This window comes from Notothenia rossii (genome assembly GCF_949606895.1).
Source record: "Notothenia rossii genome assembly, chromosome: 4".
NCBI classification, from domain to species: Eukaryota; Metazoa; Chordata; class Actinopteri; order Perciformes; family Nototheniidae; genus Notothenia; species Notothenia rossii.
The window spans coordinates 46,556,721-46,576,891 of NC_136902.1; the positions used below are offsets into that span (position 1 = coordinate 46,556,721).

Here is a 20,171-nt window from a genome sequence, read left to right on the forward strand (position 1 = left end):
ACCTTCTTCACAACATAATATGAACCAGAACAAGCAGCTGATCTCCAGGGAGATCGATAGTTATGGCTGTAACTACAGTTCTATGAGTCCCGGATGACCGCCAGAGGCGGTACTTTAGCACTGGATATGTCCGTCACATGCATGCGCAGTTCGAGTACCTAATAACAACAAAGTCACCTGTGACCCACATGACACCGGCTACACCGTCATTAGCGGATCGGCTCCCAGAATCTTCTCGCGAGCACACAATCATTCTGAGTGACAGGAAACTCTGGCGGTCATCCGGGACTCATAGAACTGTAGTTACAGCCGTGACTATCATTCTATTTTGTCTCTACTGACCGCCAGAGGCGATGCTTTAGCACTGGATGACCTATACCAACCATGTCATGAAGAATCCAAGCCCTTGCTCACTACTGGAAGCAGCGGAGCTCGGCAAAAAGACCACGCCCAAAGAATGGGGAATGGCGACATTAATCTGATAACAACTGGAGAATGTGCCAGAAGACGCCCACGACGCCGCGGCACAGATGGTCTCCAGGGGCACCACTCTCAGGGCAGCCCAAGCTGTTGAGATGCTCGACAACCCTGTGGGGCAGCCACTGGTTAGAGGGCACAACCTCCTTTACTGCCGTCATGGCAAAAGTTGCTCCTACTGCCGTATATAGGCAGTAGCCTCGATATACGCCCTTTGGGCACCCACAAGGCACAGAAAAGACGTGCCGTTCTCCTGAATGTCAAAGCATGCCAGCTGGGCAGGCTGATTGAAGCCGGAGCCCTCGGGGGTGCTAGGGGGACGCTGCCGTAAAGCCCCTCTCATAAAGAGGGACACCAACCTGTGGCACCCCGCCGCCGTCGACCAGAACATGTCGGGCAGAAATAGCAGCCACATACATTCGGAGTGGAGTGAGAACGTCCACTATCTAGAAGGGACTGTTGTCTGGGCAGCAGCGTACATGCTGTCCCAAAGAACACGCACATTATTGCCCCCCAGTTGGGGTAGAAAGTGTGTGAGTGCAAGTTGCACAGCCTGAAGCTCACATGACATGGCATGCACCCTCCTGGGCAGACCGCTGACCCTGAACGGTCCTGCCCTGCCGCACTGCACCCCACCCTGAGAGACATGCACCTATGGTGATGGTCTCCTGGCGGGATGGCGCCCATGGGCACGCCCATCAGGAGATAGGCCCTGCCACTCCAGCGTGACAGAGAGTTGAGGCAACACTGCGACACCCTGACTTCCCTGTGCCTGTGCCACTTGGCTTCCAAGTGAAGGCTGTTCAGCCACATCTGCATGGGGTGCAATGACAGCGGGCCTAAGGGCCCAGCGGCTGAGGCAGCCGTCAGTCTGCCCAAGCGCTGGAGGAACTGAATATAAGGCACCATCTTGCCCGGCCCACGTGGAAGTAGGCATCCCTCAAGTCCATGGTTGAGAACCACTCCACCTGTGTATCTGCTGTGGTCAGCATATATAATGGCAGCACCTTCAGGAATCTGTTGATTCCTCTGAGGTCCAATTTCAGGTGAACTACGCCGACTTTCTCGCTCACGAGAAAGTACGCCGAGTAGAACCCCCTGGGCTAAGCAGAGGGTCTACTGGCTTGATTGCGTCCTTGGACAGAAGGACGGACAACTCTTGGGCCAGAGCTAGGGCCTCTGCCGGATCGCTGACGACTGTCATTTTGGCCCAGCCGAAGGCTAGGGGCCGGAACTGCGGTTCGTACCCCTGGGTTAAGGTGAAACCCACCCAAGGGCCGGAAGTACAGACAGCCCAGTAACTGAGCCTGGTCTGCCAAGCTTGGGCAGCACGCTCCAGTGCCTCCAGGGCAGCTGACCCAAACAGCTCCCCTGGCTCGACTTGCACGCTACGGAGGACTCTCCTACATGTCCCCGTTAGTGGTGACTGGGCCAGCCAAACCTGGCGACGAGTCTGTACCAGAGAGGGCATAACTCGTCCCAATTCCCTAGCCATTAGGGCAAAGGCCTGCAGGGTGGAGACAGCCAGCATTAGATGGGAGAGGGAGTTCCCGATACGACCCAATGCGTGCCACTGCGTCGTAGGCCCTACAGAGCAGCCCATCTGTGACCCCGCACCGGCCGAAGGCACCTGACCTCAGGCCTTAGAGCCTTGTCAGGAGCCAGAATCAGGGAGGTGATGGCAGGCTCAATGGGTGGCATGCCCAGCCCCACCCTCGCCGGACCCTGCATGGCAGCCAAGGCCTGGGTGTCAGAGCCAGCGTGGCAGAGGGCCCTGGTGTCCCTCCAGCATGTATGGAGCTCCCTCAGGTACTCCTCTGAAGGAGGAACGGTGAGGGGGACAGGGGCAGGGCTACGCCTGAAGAAGGCGCTAGCCTGAGCCAAGTCGGCCTGCGGAACAGGAATCAGCAAGTGCGCCAGGGCCGTAAGAATAATGGCCGCCATGGAGTCGTCCTCCACGCCCTGCAGAGAACCCTGAGCAGAGGAGAGGGAAGTCTCCTCGAGCGGGACCTCGTCCTCCATCTCTTCATTCAAGAGGTTAGCCAAAGCCGTTAGCGACAAGGCATCCTCATACAGAGGTGCGTCAACCGAAGGAGGGGCAGGCGGCACGCTAGCAGCCCCTATACCGGGCCAAGGCTGAAGGGCCAAGAGGAGCGACTTCATCATGCCCATATCGGCAGCTAGCTGATCCACTTTAGAGGACAGCCTGTTTCTAGTCCTCCTATTGGGGGGAGCACCCATAGCCATCGCTCCCTCAAGTCACCGGCAACGGCCGAACTGATCTGGAGGAGGATGTGACAAGGAAAGGTGTCTGTTAGCTGCTGCCAGACACCCACGTTACCGGCTGAGGGAGCGGGAGCGAGAGCACTGCCTTCACCTGGCTGGATTAATAAACACAGCAGTTTAGCGTCTTCCAGGAGCGGGGGCGAGAACATTGCCTTCCCTGGTTGAGTTAGAGACGAATGCCAGTCTATGCAGCGTAACCGGGAGCGGGTGCTGGAACACAGCCTTCACCAGCTACCTGCTTAACGGAAAAACAAGGCAGTTCAGCGTCTACCAGGAGCACGGGCGAGAACACTGCCTTAACTGGTTGAGTTAGAGACGAATGCTCCGTAACCGGGAGCAGGGTTTTAGCATGAGATGGCGCTTTCTTCACAAAAACACATAAACAGATAACTGGGTTTACTTTGGTTACACATCAACTAGGGCCGGGACTCGATTAAAAAAATTAATCTAATTAATTAGAGGTTTTGTAATGAATTAATCGAAATTAATCACATTTTTAATCACATATAAATATTTGACATGAGAACAGTGAGAAGATGTCAATAAAGTGTGCCGTCACACAGAGGTAATAATGAATTGCTTACCGAGGTCCAATGATCCCCAGTCAGGGCAACACATTCGGCTTTCTCCAATAAATTCTCTTTATCTTCCTTTTCATTGTCATAAAGCTGCTGGATTCTTTTTGTCACTGTCTTTCTGCATGGCAGCGCATATGTTGTGTCAGACGATGCAATCTGTAGTACCTTTTGCGGCCCCTTATCTTCTACCACTCCAAATGGTCTACAGTCCAGTGCAATCCAGTGAGCTGGTTATTTTTTCAGACGTGGACTTAGTTATCCTGGCCCTGAAACCAGTCATGTGGTTGAGTGTGGGTTGGGTGTGGGTAATACTTCTTAACCCTCCAGATTTTCGCGGGAGACTCCCGATTTCATTGCCCTCTCCCGGTTTCCTCCCGGGGTCAGATTTCTCCCGCATTTCTCCCTATTTCTGACAAAATCAGATTTACACACGACTGTTTCCACTCTGACTTTATTACAGCTACACCATTGTTTGGTTTCCATGGTAACACGTCTCTTTAGTAGCGCGCGCAACTCAAAGCCTGAGAGGGTGAGGCAGATATTCACAGAAAACAGATAAAATAATCGACAACTACTCTACTCTCTGCTCACTCCTTTCCTGTAAAATGCAGCTCCAGTCCACACATATGCTCCATCAAGGACGGTGCTACAGGCCGCAAGGCAGTGCACTTACAACTACAATAAGCATGTTAATGTTAATCTAACAGCTCCGGCGATCCAATAGCACCCCCCCCCCAATTTAGCATTTTGAAATGCTCCCGATTTCTCAGGGCAACTATGGTGTGGGTCCTTGTACTCGGAGTCGCTAGCTTCCACGCTAGCTGCTATATGTTTTGCATTGAGGTGATACTTGAGGCTTGATGTGCTGCGGTGATATGCGAATTCCTTTTTGCATAATTTGCATACAACCGTGCTCTTATAGACGCTTCCATCCGTCCGTTTTTAAAACAACATTTCCCATCCACGGGGCCAACCAAAGCGGTCTCATCAGCTTCTTCGTTCATGTTTGACTATTGTTCACTGTGGTTTGTTGTTGTCTGAAGTCATGGTGCTCCAGTATAATCGGTATGCCTGAAACTCATCAAGTGAGAAACGTGCCGCAGGGCAAAAATAAGTGCGATTAAAATGCGTAAATTTTTTTAACGCGTTAATGTTTGTGTAATTAATTAATCTTAATTAATGCGTTAAAGTCCCGGCTCTAACATCAACACATTACTTTTACGATTGTACAATGTAGTTTTATTTATACTATTACACACATGCAAGCCCGATTTGCAGGCAACCTCTTGCGGGCCGGAACAAAGTTCAGAAGGTCCATATTCGGTGGGGCGCAAGTTGAATGGGCCTGCTTTAAAGTAATTAAGCTTCATCTTAACAGGCTGCAATCATGAACACATGAATTAATGGATCATTGTTTTATTTAATATTTTTTAGTCCTGTTTTATTTTCTATTTTGAGAGGTTTATATTTTCTACTATTTTAATTTCTAATTATCTGCAATGCCTGTTTTTTTGTGCTGCTGTGCTGCTGCTGTAATGTAAATAAATCCAGACTTTGGATCAAATAAAGTACATCTTATCTTATTATCTTAATTGTAATTCACTAATATATAGTCTTTAATTCTTTTGAAAAAGGTCTCGAGTATGCAGGTCAATTAAACATTACATTTTTCGTCAGTTATTTCAACATTAAAAAACGTCAAGCAAACTCAAATACACAAATGTTTTTATTATTTTTGCAGTCGCGAAAGCACAAAGCCATTCAGCCATCGGCAAAAAACAGGATCGGTCTATGCCGAACAACACATTATTTAAAGGTCCAATCATATGCTTTTCCGGTTATTACCCGTCCCCTTGTGTGTTATGTAGCTTTTTCTGCATGTAAACGGTCTGCAGTCACAAACCCTCAAAGTACCCACCATGTAGCGAGTAAAACTCTAACACAGAAAATATGTGTCTATACTGCCCCAGAACGCCTCGTTGTAGATTTGTCCTTTTCCATTTTTTTCTTCCGGGGGCTATTGACGTCACTAAGTCTGGACCAATCTCTCTAACCTCATCTAGGGGGGTTTGGGGGGATGCACCACCAGGAAGATTTTTTTTAAATGTTGAAGTTAAAAGCATCAATCTGGTGCACTTTGAGAGCAACATGAAGAGATCTATGGATACATCTCTCAACACCCATATGAAACAGAACTGTAAGCAGATTTTTTTCTTTATGGATATTTTACAAATCACTTCCCTTTTAAACTGTATTCTTGTTTATTAATAACAACTTTTTTTTACTGTCATATTAGTATTGTATACCTGTTTACTTTATTCTCTTATTTTTCTATAACTATAATGATCATATAAAGATGTGCCTTTACCTCACTGGTTGGAGAAAAAGCTTCTTATATTCGTTAGCATAGCTAGCTAACCAGATGCTAATAACAACAACGTTATTGACTGTATGATCAGTATGACAGATGAACAGATCGCCACTGGGCTTTCAACTAAAGACACAGCCACGCAAAAACTGCGGCATGTGTACAGCTCCTTATGGTTATTGCAATTTGTGAAGTCCCGGCCCGGAGCCGCGTTCTGGTGCTCTCCGTTAGAACTACACTCCTGTCAGACGAGACATATACCACGTGATGACACGTTAGGCTCGTGTTGTGTTCAAGGACCCTGACCTTGGCCAGGAAAAACAAGCTTGTTTAATTATTTTGCGGTCTAGATTTCTCAATTTGTTTTCTTTTTTGCGTGTGTTTATAAATTACCTCGAGGGCCGTACCAAATGGTCTCGCGGGCCGTATCCGGCCCGGAGGCAGGAGGTTCCCCACCCCTGATATAGACAGACCAAGTGCCAAGCTCCGCGGTGTCCCGCTAACATGACACGCAGACCCCACGCAACAACCAGGAAATGACACCAGTAATCCACCTCACACTATCCGCTCCTCGAGCCCCACAACGTCCCGCCAACACGGCACCCTAAACCCTCTGTATGTCATTACTGGTGTCATTTCCTGGTTGCTAACCAATGTCAATGTAACACATAAACACTGATGTTCTAGTGATGTGTCGGTCGAAAACGACGTTAGGTGAACGACGGGAGCCGGCTCGCGCCCGCTAACAAACGTTTCTTTGTTTTATTTTGTGTTTGTTAAGTAATACAAGACAGAATGATATGATGATCTCCGCGCTACGGGTGCTTCGTGCATGCCTGCATGCAGTGACATGTAATATCCAAGGATTAGAGACTGTTGGATGCTGCTGTTTTGCACAATGCAATACATTTATTTGTATTATGTTTTGATTATGATTAGAGACGGCTGGATGCTGCTGTTGGGGGGATCACATACCCCAAATATTCAGATAGGCCTACGCTGAAAATGTCCCCCCCAATATATAGCCTAACCAGGGCCGTCCCTCCCTACAGGCCGATCACGCATGCTGCGTGGGGCCTCACCTTGCGGAGGGGGACTCATCTTGCGGAGGGAGCCTCAACTGAGCCGAAAATGTGGCGCACCTATCCGCTTATGCGGCGCAATAGTGGCGCGGCACAGTTTCGCGACTGCCAGGCTCCACTAAACCCGGAAGTAAGCTCTAAAATCTAATCGATAGATTTATGATTAGAAAATTATAAAAGTAGGGTAGACATGTGGATATTAAACGTGTATTTATCTAACAGGTTTTCCACAGACCTTATTTCGAGCTATTTTCCAAAACCTTATGGAGAAATTCCATTGCTTTTTTGTCAAGGGAACCATGCGCAGCTTACTTCCGGGTTTTAGGACGCGTCACTGCACCACTCTATAGGGAGGGCGGGGGGGGGGGGGGGGGGGGGCAGGAGCATAGGACAGAGAGTGATTTTGGAACATTGAACAACGTAAATCTATCCTATTAGACCTCAACAATAGTATTATGATCAGTAGAAATGGCCAAAACATGGGACCTTTAAAATAAAGTATTATTGATTTGGGCGAAGTACTACACTGTTAAACTGGATATACTCACAGCGCTTTTATTTCTTTGTTGCAGCAGCAAAGAAGACATGGATACCGTCTTCTCGCATCTGAGCCCTTTCCTCTTCCCCATCCTCCTTGTCCTCCTGTCCTCCGTCAACTCCTCCTTGTCTTCCATGCTGTGTCCGAAACGCTGCACCTGCCAGAACCTGATGCCGTCCTACACGGTGCTGTGTGCCAAGACGGGCCTCCTTTTTGTACCACCCAACATTGACCGGCAGACTGCGGAGCTCAGGCTGATGGACAACTTCATCACAACGCTGAGGCACCGCGACTTCGCCAACATGTCCAGCCTGGTCAGAGTTCACGTCTCTTAACACATTTATTTTTATGTTTTATTTTACCCTTCTAAAAAGGGTTTGATGTGATTATTTTTTACATTTGTTTTTGCATGGAGTAAAGCAAGCAAGACACATCATTTATAGTATTATTAGGGCAGTCAACGTTAACCCATTAATGCTTGCTATTAATCTAGAAACCTTAACCTGTTAAGGTTGAGAGACCCGGGTACCGGGGCACTCCCGCAACATCTTGCAGGAAACAGTTTCTGAGAGCATGTTCATATGATAAACTATGAATGTTTTATATCCATGTAATGGGAAGAAACTCATCTAACTGATCATTTTAATTTTAATTTTTTTTTTAAAACCCACAATGCTAATGCTGAGCCTCTGAATTAGCAACGAGCGAAAAATGCTAACAAATTACTGCACCGAAATTCACTCACAAAGCCTTATTATTTATCTTTTCTGCACATCCAACACATCGTTGGACATCATGAGATGACACAGAGTCGATGGGAACATACATTATCACTCAATGATACAAACTCGCGATTCTATAAACAAAAACAGACATCAAAACATGTGGCGCTAGGTAGCTAAAAATGCTAACATGGCTTACCTGTGTCGTACTCTGGTCAAAAGTGGTCTTCAATGGCATTAAAATGATAAAAAAAATGCTGCTGAAGGTTAACCATAGGTTAATCCAATGTGTCTGTGTGACTTTGAAATGATTTCTGATAATCCATCAGCAATAAACCTAGTTTTAAGTTTTTTTTTTCAAAGCGTAAGATAGGTTTCGCTTTAGGCAAATTGCGTGCACAGAGCCCCCACTTCTCAATGGTAAAGTTGGTGTGTATGTGGAAATGCCCCTTTGATTCTATTCTAACGGTTCAAAAGAGATATCAATTATCAAAATCGACCAACGGTTTCCAGAGAAACGGCAAAAACGCCCATTTCCACCCAAATGACCCCAGAGGTGGAGTTTATTTTTCTAAAGCTCTCTAAAAAGGTCAACTGTCACTTGTTTTGCATCAATCTTGATAGAGGGTACTTATTATATGTTGTCCTTTGGATTCCTAAAGCTTTTAGTCAACTAACCTATCATCCAAGGGTGGTTTTCACTATAAGTAAAACATAATATTTGGACGGACACTATAATTTAAATTGTTTTACTATGTTCAATCTGAATTGTCTTTAAAATAATAAACATCTATATAGATTCTGACTTTTCTACATCAAACTCAGAGGTTTATCATTACTTTGAGAAAAAAGATTATTAATTTTCCCCTTTTAGAAGTGTAGTTATGGTCATTTGTTCTGGAAATGTCATTTTCGAGCCTGACACCTGAAAAACTGGCTTGGGGCAATACGATTTGTTAAAACATTGTTGTTTCTTTTGATGTGAAATATTATGTATTTAATTAAATAAAAAACAATGTTAGTTTTGTTCACAATTTGTTTAGTTAGTTTACCTTATTGTTTAATCTTGTCTTTTAGGTTGTCCCAATCCAAAAGTTGGGATCAGTTTATTTGAAGAAAAATTGGTCTACATTTATACAGGGTTTCTACCTTCTCTCGTTACAACATGACAATAATATAAAACTAGGGCTGTCAGTCGATTAAAATATTTAATCGCGATTAATCGCATGATTGTCCATAGTTAATCGCGATTAATCGCAAATTAATCGCACATTTTTTACCTTAGAGGAATATTTTTCAAGTTTGTAATACTCTTATTACGCTTACTCAACATATGAGTGGACAAATATGCTTTATGCAAATGTTTATTATCATTTGAACAATGACAAATATTCTCATGAATATTAAACACAACAACCTCTGAACATTAAAAATATTCGCCTCAATTCAATCTGGAACCTCTCATACAATAATACAATACAAAGTGTGTGTGTGTGTGTGTGTGTGTGTGTGTGTGTGTGTGTGTGTGTGTGTGTGTGTGTGTGTGTGTGTGTGTGTGTGTGTGTGTGTGTGTGTGTGTGTGTGTGTGTGTGTGTGTGTGTGTGTGTGTGTGTGTGTGTGTGTGTGTGTGTGTGTGTGTGTGTGTGTGTGTGTGTGTGTGTGTGTGTACGGGAGCTCCCTGGACGCTGCAATCATGTTGCGCGCACTATCCGTGCTGAGTGTGGTGGCTTTTCCCACAATGTCCCACTGTCTGGCTACCTGCATAAAGTGAAGTGCTCGGCGCAGTTGTCGGAGAAATGTCACTCCTCTGTTTTCATTTAAACAGCTCCTTATATCCGTCAGCGCAGCTAGATAGCACCAGATGCTAACAACAACAACAATACACGTAAGGTCTCTCTCTCGCGCCACATATACACACACCCTCCCGGTCCTCCCGATGGCCAGTCGGTGCCTGCCGGTGAGCGTGGAAGTGTGGTCTGCAGCAAGCGGACGGCAGGAGCGGGGCTGTCAGCATCAAAAAAATACACATGCGTTAATCCCGTTAAAATATTTAGTGGCGTTAATTTCTTTTTGCGTTATTAACGCGTTAACTTGACAGCCCTATATAAAACATATCATGCGGTGGTCATTTTCTAATCTGAAACCTTAATTCATATAGTTTAGACCAGGGGTGCCCAACCTTTTTTGAACCGAGGGCTACTTTTAAAGTTGCCAGTCTGCCGAGATCTACCAGTCCAAATAGAGAGGCGTAGCCATTACCGACAGCCTACTACCAGGTAAATACACACTTCTACTTGTATAAAACTGACCTTTGTACGATTAATACTTCATCAAATACTGCAGATCCTTTATCTTACCTCTTTCTAATCTATATACATACAAGTATTTAACTGAAGTTACACAACAGTGTTGTTGATACAGAGTTGGAGTTTATTCACACGTCACATACTACAGTGGGTAATGTTTTCAAGAAACATTGAACAGTGCTGCCACATATGACACAGGAAAAAAAGAAAAGACTCTGAACCCTTTCTTTGTCATTATATAAAAATAGTGTTGCTACAAAAGTATAAATTAGGCTTACTAATGAGACAACTCAGATCTGAAGCTACACAGGAATCTGCTGCCAAAGTGCAATAAAAAAGACAAAATGAATAGAATCAAACCCTTTTTTGTTGCATTTTAGTAGAATATAAAAATAAATGCCTTTAAAATAGGATACAAGCAACACTAGTTTCTTAACCTGAATTGATAATAGACTATAATCAATTTAAGTTTGCATTCTTATACCATTTTCTACAATAATTATAATTAGTAAGTTCAAACCAACTAAAACTTACAGCTGATTAATAACGGTATCTAACTTGACTTTTTATTATATCAAAAACCTGTTGAAATGCTACTGTTATTTTTACTGTCCCCCAAAAGCGCGTCGGCAGCCTCCAGGAATGCTTCTTTCACAACTTTGCCGTCTTTGAAAGACTTCATGTGTTTCGCAAGAATGTGACTGACACGATAAGATGCTATGGTAGCAGCCTTGCTCTTGTTGTAGGGCCTGGTGAAAATGGACTGCTGTGCATTGAGCTGTCCTTTCAGGTCCCTCCCCTTTTGGGAGCGTAGGGCAGAAATAGGAGGGAATTCCGTCTCGTAGCGTTTGTGCACTGTTTTGAAATGCCGCTCCTAAATTACCCTTCTTCGAGAAAGCCACGCTCGCATTGCAGATGAGACAGATGGACTTTGAATTGGAATAGATACAAAAATAATCATCCTCCCACTCGGAGTGAAAATTATATATTTTGGGCTTTTTTGCTTCTGCCATAATTGTGGTCTTGTGTGTGTGCGGACTGTCACTCCTGTTGACACGGACAACGTCAGCAAAATAGTGCCCACTGCCCACCAGCCACGCCCCGACACATGGGGTCACGCCGGCCAATCACAAAGCTTTGGTACGCTGGCACAGGAAGATTATGTTATAGGACATTAACGATAAAACAGAATGTTGTGGTTCTATTTTTAGACACATCTCGCGATCGACTGGGAATCTCACCGCGATCGATCGACTGGTTGGGCACCCCTGGTTTAGACATTAATTACACTAAATTGTAACTTCAACTGCCCAATTCAGTTGTGATATGTAAATCTACTGATATAATTTAGAGGCATCTCCTCATAAACGACCGGTGATAATAAAAAGCACATTCAAACTTTCATTCATCAAATCAATTCACATCACCTCCACAAATCAACTCCACACCTATTCGAAATTTCGAGATATATTTACCAAGTTAGAGAGAACCTTACGAGAGGGGTCTCTCTCTCTCTTTCTCTCTGAGAAGGGCCAGCTAGCCTCAGCACCAGCTAACATAGGGGACTCATTCCTGGGGTTAGCTCTTGGCTTTGGAGGGCTTTGGAGTGGAGGGTGTCTCGGGGGCTGGATCTAAGGTGGTTAAAGAATGTTAATGCTCTCTTTTGAGTGTTAATGGTCAGTGGGTATCTGCCTAATTCTGACACTTCACCTCTCTATCTAGGAGGGAGAGGCCAGGAAAAGCACATTGATCTAACTCAGGGGTCGGCAACCCAAAATGTTGAAAGAGCCATATTGGACCAAAAAAAAAAAAAAAAAAAATTAAAAGCCTTATATAAGCCTTATAATGAAGGCAACACATGCTGTAAGTGGCTATATTAGCCTACTATCAAAATTATAAGTAGGCTACAAATACATAATGAGCATTCATGATTAAATGTTTATTTTCCCTGCAGCGCATCCTGGAGAGAATGACGCACCACGTGACTACTCTGCTGTACGATGGTGCTTTAAGTTGAACTTCCATTATAATATTAATGTATTATGTTTCGTTGCATTGATGAAATTATAGAAATACAATAAAGAAATCAGATTTTTTATGTCATTTTTATTTTAGGATTCGAAAAAACAACAACAAAATGTGCAACGTGCATAATAGGCCTCCTGTAATTTCAGAAATTAATTATAATATATATAATATTTAATAATTAAACCTCCCCATGGAAATAAAATGCAGTCCTTTTCAATCCTCAATAATACAATACAATACAATCCTCTTCTCTTTTCCCCCTTATCTGGGCAACAGACAGAGTGCAATAAAACAGCAGCCTTTTGAAAAGGTAAAGTATATACAATTAAAATAATACAGTTTAAGTTCGATTTCTGTGCATTATCCTCTTCTCTTTAGTTTTCTGCAAATGTGCAAGGGTAAAATGCAGCAGCACCCTCTTCTCTTTTGACACGCACAATACAATGCAGCCATCCTCGGACCTGAGCAACAAAACACAATAATATCCCTGTGTCATTCCAAATATATACTGACAAAAATCAGAAATCACTAAAAACAGCCACTTTGTTACTAAATATGTGCCTATGACAGGATTGTGTGATCTTACCCGTTTAATGTGACTTCTGTTTTCGGACATCACTGGACAGCTTCTCAACATCGGGCATGTAAGATGTAACTTTAATCTTCACGCAGGACTGCAAGCTCTCATCTGTGAGGCGGGTGCGGTATTTGGATTTTATGTAGTTCATGTTTGAGAATATCTGCTCGCACAGGTATGTTGATCCAAAGATGGATAATACTCCAAATGCATATTTCTTCATGTTCCTATAACTGTCTGGAAGAGCATTCCATGTTTCAAACACAAGTTTCTCGGGTGTTGGGAGGCTTTCAATTTCGCTCCATTTGTGGCTTTGGGCAAGCTGGGCTTTCTGGCGAGTGACGTCTTCAAGCTCGGCTGTCAGACTTTTGAATTTGGACATCCATAAATCTTTGTCAGCTATATCAGCCATTTCCATTTCAAGGTCAGCTTGATTTACTCCTGGGAATGTGTGCAACAAGGACGGGTCAATCTCCAGGGGTGTGACAGGGAAAGATAGTGTAATTTTTTCCTTTCGGAACTCGCTAAATCTGCTCCCAAATGCAGTTTGCATATCAACGATCGCACCTTGTAAATAATCACCATTGAGTATGTGATCGTGATGGGCTTCTTTGAAATCTCTCAGGGAGGGGAAGTGAGAGAGCGTGCCTCGCTGTACATCTCTGGCGAATACAGTCAGCTTGCGCTCGAATGACAAAACAGCTTCCAGCATTTGCAGTGCAGTGTTTCCCCGGCCCTGGAGACTTTTATTCAGCATGTTTAGGTGACTTGTCATATCCACCATAAAGTGCAGTTTTTCCAGCCACTCGGTATCTTCCAGTTGCGGGTAGTTCAGGTTTTTGCTTTTCAGGAATGTTTTCACATGTTCTAAACAAGCAACAAAGCGACGCAAAACCTCACCCCTGGACAGCCACCGGACTTTGTTGTGTAGCAGGAGATCGGAATATTCGCTGTCAACTTCATCTAGAAATGCACGGAACTGACGGTGGTTTAATGCTTTTGCAATTATCTTGTTCACCATCTCGATGACAAGGTTCATCACCTCCATACACTCCGGTGGGAATGTTTGTGCACACAGTGCTTCTTGGTGCAAGATGCAGTGAAATGCAAGCAGATTTCGATCCAACGCTTTCTGTAGTAAAGTCACAAACCCCTTTTGTGATCCTCTCATACTGGGTGCCCCATCTGTAGCCACTGAAATCAGGTGGTTGGTGTTTATTCCATTGTCATTTAAACACTTCAGCACAGCCTCACATATGTCCTCCCCGCGTGTTTGGCCTTTCAGTGGTATTAATTTGATCATTTCTTCTTGCGGCCCATCAGAGTTCACATACCTGCATAACAGCGCTGCCTGTTCAATATCGATCACATCACACGACTCATCACAGGCAATTGAGTATGCTGGAGCTGAATTAATGTCCTTGATTTGCTGATTGGTGATGTTGTCTGCCATTTTAATGGCCCTTTCCTTCACTGTCTTTGCGGAGAGAGGCATGTCTTTAATTTTCTGTATTATCTCGGTTTTGTTTTTGAAGTCTGAAAATAGGTGCTCTGATATTTTAATGAATGAATCCTTCATGTAGTCACCATCTGTGAACGGTTTTCCACGCTTTATTATCTCCCGGGTTGCAACAAAACTAGCAGCAGTAGTGGAGTTTGGAGATGCAATCCACTTCTTAAATCTATCTTTGCGCTCCTCTAATTTCTCCAGAAGTAATGCAATCACACTTTTTCTCTCACTCCCAACTGGGTACTCGGCTGCAAATGTAGCATGCCTTCCATGGAAATGTCTTTCCACGTTACTCTTTTTGTTATTTGACAATTTCTCATTACAAAGCAAACATACAGGCAATCCTTCCGCATTGGCAATGAAAGCAAATGATTCGGTCCAAGAACTGTTGAATCCTCTGTTCTCCTCAGCTATCTTTCTCTTGTTCCCTTTGGGATCCATGGCCCATGACACACCCGCCGGTTTGTTAGCAACAGTTAGCACCTCGGAGTTACGCGGTTAAATTACGCGGTTAAAACAATCCAGTCTAGCCCTGACCCTGGCACTACGCCGAGCTGAAACGTGTGTCGCAGGCTATGACGTAAATCTTCGTTGACAGAAATGTTAAATTAAATTAAATTAAATATTTATTATACACATTTTTACAGCATTGGATAATAAATTATATTAAAACAAAAAATATATTCACACCATCTTTTTCCATTTTCATATTTTTGAAAAAGCTCCAGGGAGCCACTAGGGCGGCGCTAAAGAGCCGCATGCGGCTCTAGAGCCGCGGGTTACCGACCCCTGATCTAACTGAACAGCAAGTTAATTTATATATATGTTAAATAAAGTGGAACTTAAATTGCAACCCTGACGAACACCTCTTTTCTGGGTGAAGAAATCAGTTTGTTTGTCTCCAATTTTAACAGCACAAAATGCCCTAAATACATTGATTTAACCAGATCGTACAATTTGCCCCTGAAAGCAATTCTAGAACCCTGAAGGCAGGAGAGACTGAAAAGAGTCAAGGGAAGCTTATAAAAAGTTAACAGCATTTAATTACACAAAAGATGCGGTGGTGTACAAAATGAAATGTGCGAGTGGAGGCGCTCTCCACATCCAACGACCGGTCAGTTCAGGTCAGGGGATCGAAGAGATCAATTCTTGGCTTGCTCTTCCTGTTGTCATCTGAGGTCTTCTCCTATTGGCCGGCGTCGTCGGGGGGCGGGTCCAATACAATTCCTGCCTTTTTCTGTAGCTAAATTGCATCATTCTGGCGTCTGTGGTTATTTAAACATTCCCTGCTACACATTATTCAGCGTCAATAAATGAGTGCTCAGTGTACAACATCACATGTCATTTCACCTTGGTTCAAGGTTTGAAATCGTATGATTCCGCCAGATGCTAAATGCTAACCGGAAGTGACGAATTTTCAGAATAAAAGTGTTAAGCTAATAGTGAGAACTTCCGGTTTTTCAGAATAAAACTGATTTAAATCAAATAGTGTATTTAATTCAAATTACGCCATATCCACATTGATTTTAATTTCTAACAATCCCTCCTTACATACCATTTAAGGTATGTAAATAATATTGAAATCAATGAGTTCTTCATCCGAACATTGCATGGTACATAACTCATAAAAGTAAAAAATACAAATAAGAATACATATTCATCATAAATATAAAGTTTTTCATTTGTGCATAACTTCTATCTTAAACCTTTAATGTCACTTCGCAAAATAGCAGCAATTAGCTTGGTATGGAAAACGTCTAACGCCCTCCTTTCACATCATAAATCATCTTCATACTGTATCTGGTGTAAAGGCACTTGTTCTTTTACTAAGTATAAGAAGGATTAAACTATCTAAAAATAGCTAAATATTACTCTTTATTTAAACAAGTCTAGCGCCATTCTATCGGTCTGTTTTTATCTAACTGTTTGTGTCATCCTTTTACTGTGTCTCTGGTGCAATTTACGAATCTCTGCTGGCTCCAGTAGATATAGTTCTCTCCATCCACATTCTTGTTGGTTCTGGGACAGAGGAATAATAATTCAGAACCTGCTGATATTTGAATCTTACTACTTGGCATATGTTACAAACAAAAAACATCTTCATGGTGAACTAAATAAAATCCTTGTAATCTTTCTCAAATGTAATATAACAATTAACTATTCCTGTTTGTGGTAAAAACACACTAACGTTATGTAATACAATTTCATTATGATTCAAAAACAACTAAAGTCATGATGATGTCAGAGTGAATGATTTCCTGAGTGTGTCTGTCCTGTAAGGTACGTCATTCTCTGATTGGATCGTGTGCAGAAATCCCATCGATTGCACCTGGCAATACTGCTTCTACCTATCTATTATCAAGCTGAAAAATGAATACAGAAATCCAACATACTGTCATCAAATGTCTTTCTATTATGAATTTAAATGAAATGTATATCCCCATAATGACCTAAACAATAAAGTCTATGGCCTTTACTTCTTTTACCAGGCTAGTTACAAGATGTTGTCTAAATTAAATTCCGTCTCATTACATTACTATGTTTTAGCTTAACTGTAATATGTTCTTTCTAAATTTCAAACCTCAGGTTCTTTAATATCTGTTGAAATATTACAACATTGTTTCATTATCACAGGTCAACTTCTTCGGTGTTCCATTCTGGAATTACATCTCTCACAGTAGCCCCTTGGCCACTGATTCTGCATCTGTGTTACCGGTTATAACTCAATCAATATTAGAAACATGTCAACATTCACCAAACAGTATATTATCCCTAGATATGGAGCAGGTTAATCCTAAAACTATCTTCAATGCTCAGTTTGAACATCTGGGTTGGGGCCGAAAGTTTCTTTCAATCCTTAAAGAAAAATTTAAATTGTGAATTTTACATTTAGAACCATGTTGACATTATACATTATACACACTCCCCCCTTTTTACACATGAACTCATGTGTAACAAAATCCTGTAATGGGGAGGGGGAAACAACTTTCGGGTAAATATTGGTTAGGGACATAACGAACATTGTTTACAATTTTAGATCCATTATTATTATTTCCACAGTAAACACTTCAGTGAAAATAAGTGTTTCTCTCCGTCTTTCAGGCCCAAAAGAAACAGAATCTTCAGAATGTAGTTTGAGTTTTACATTTGCAAACCGCCAACTCCTGTGGGAATAAAATATCATCAAGTAGATTAGAAACGGGTCACATGTCCGGTTTCCCCTTTTTATGGAATTTTTAGGAAACCTCTCGTTTCCCTTGGAGCTCCAAAATAATATGTTAGTCCAAAAACATGCTTGGTTAGTTATTGTTTTAGAATCATGCAGTTACACTGATCACATGCCGGCATTCATTCACACTCACACTGTCTGGTTGTCACGTCAGGTTTGGTCAGGTACACCCCAGAGTCAGTCATTGACAGTGCTTTTGTCACACTGTCAGTCAGGGTCAAAGGTAATTTGGTCTCGGTCTTTTGGCCATTGGCCGTGCTCTGCAGAGTCTTTTCAGAGGTATTTCAGCAAAGGCGGGTTCCCTTTATCTACAAAAATATGTCATATGTGGAGCGCCAGTCCTTATTCATTCACGATTTCAACTATCTTGAACTTTCCATTTGGACTTCTGCCTCCCATCTTTCCTGAAATTTGGTACAAAACTCACTTCCTTATAGTACTACTACTACTGCAATTCATTTACACCTAATTAGTATTACAATGTCTAATAGATCTAATTCAGAAACTTGTGTACATAACTATTATCTTGAGTCAAACCATTACTAGGATCTGTGTAGCTCTGCTATGTATTTCATAGCTCATCTATCTTCAATTCTGGTCTACTTAAAAAACAATGTTAAACTCTTTAGCAGTGTGTGGAACCTTGGGTGTCCGAACATGTAACAATTACTCCCTCCTTTATCAAGGATTTTAAAACAGAAGTCATTTCATAGTTCCATCTGAAAGCCCTCCTATGGTAATAACTATGCTACAATGGAGAAATCAACACTTTAGATTGGAATACTATATTTGGCTTGGCACTAGCTCTTCTTTTAACATGATCCATACAAATACAGATGTGTCTTATAGAGTGGTTCCTAAAACTATCCTTTTAATGGTGATCAATATTGTAACAAATGAGATCACTACTTTATTCACACGTGAATAAAAATCTCTAAAAGAATAATTTGTTTACATGACGAAAAGATTGAAGAATATGGTTCTACTCTGTACTCCACAACACCCACTGCTTAAAGTGGAGTGAATATTTCCATCATGTCTCCCTCAGTGTTATTTTCTCATTTTACTTTACCTCTTTACTGCTATTTTTAATTTACCAATTGATTAATTCATGGTTAATAAATCTTTTTGTCTTCACTTACTTATCAAGTCAATTCAAGTTGTTTAAATGTGGTGTCTTTTATGTGCGTTTGTGAATAAGTGTGTTTATGTGTAAACTCACTCATTCCCGTTCTCCTTTTCTCCTCCTCTGGTTGTCTCAAGCCGTGACCCCGGCCTCCTCACTTTTAATCGACCATGCCAACTCCTCTGATTCTGTCTTCTCTTCAGTCCATCAGCTCTTGAATCCATCCGCTGTAACTCTTTTAGGCAGCCTTTGGCCCAGTTACATCTGCAGCCCACATCATGCCACTGTTCTTGCACTGCTTTTTATATGTCATCTCCTCCTTTACAGTCTCTTCGCTGTTTTTATGGAGGGCGGATTCTGCTCTCAAGTTTCACACTTTGCTCTTGTGCCAAATATCGTGGCTCAGCTTGGAACTTCATGCCCGGTCTGAGGGACTGATGAGAGTATCTCTGTATGTCAGCAAGCCGTTTGGTTCTGGATGCCTCAGGTGGAGCTAGTTCTGGCTGCAGTTCTGTTGTTGTTGTTGTTGTTTTTGTTTCAGCTCTGGTTCTCTTTCTGTTTGATGGAGAAGGAGGAGCCTCCTGTTGGGTTAGGTCTTTTGTCTGCTTGGAGGGTCGGGGTCGTAGCCTTTCTGACTCAGGGGGAGTCCAGGTCTCGGGACGCATTACCTATAAGAAGTCTAGCACACTGAGGTTAAATAAATCCAAACCTTTCCACTCCGTCTTTTTCTAATCATACTATCCATCTTAGTTGTTAAATGCCATCTCAACAACACAATGAATGTCTACTAATGATATTACAAAAACTCCCTCTAAAAATTGTTTCATCCATTGTTACATATCTACCCAACATAACTCTTTCAGGAAACCATTTTCTCCCATAAATTGAAACACCTACATGTTTCAAGCATCACATATCCCACACACTACGAAAGAACATCTCCACATTTTCTCCAATATTCTAAATCCCACTGTTACTTAGAACAATAGTAAACATGCAGAGCACACCAATCAGATCACAGTAATATAATTTGACTCAAGTGTAGGGCTATGTCTACTTTCCATTATACTTATTACTTTTGGTGAACATTTATTTATATTGTCTAAATTCCTTGTCTATGATGTGCAAACAGTTTGAGTGTAAAAATGTGTTTTTCTCTATGTATTTACACTCTACGGATTCTTGAGTTTGCTCATATCCTGGTGCTGTCGTTGTAAAAATGTTCGATTCCTTATTGTTTTGAACCAGTTTTCCAAAATCAGTTCTAACTGCCGTGCCGTTTCTGGAAATGTGGCAGTACGGCTACACAATGTGTAAGTGGGTGCCAACATGTTCCTTTTTTAA

At 42.5% G+C, this 20,171-nt stretch overlaps 1 protein-coding gene across 1 annotated transcript in view; it reads left to right on the plus strand.

Moving 5' to 3' along the window:
* The window catches only part of LOC307035191 (leucine-rich repeat and fibronectin type III domain-containing protein 1-like protein), a 429,933-nt gene that overhangs the window by 239,500 nt on the left and 170,262 nt on the right, over positions 1 to 20,171 (plus strand). The window contains exon 4 of the mRNA XM_079674257.1: positions 7,364 to 7,643. Coding sequence (XP_079530383.1) covers positions 7,364 to 7,643 — 280 coding nt within the window. The remainder of the gene's footprint in view (positions 1 to 7,363; positions 7,644 to 20,171) is intronic.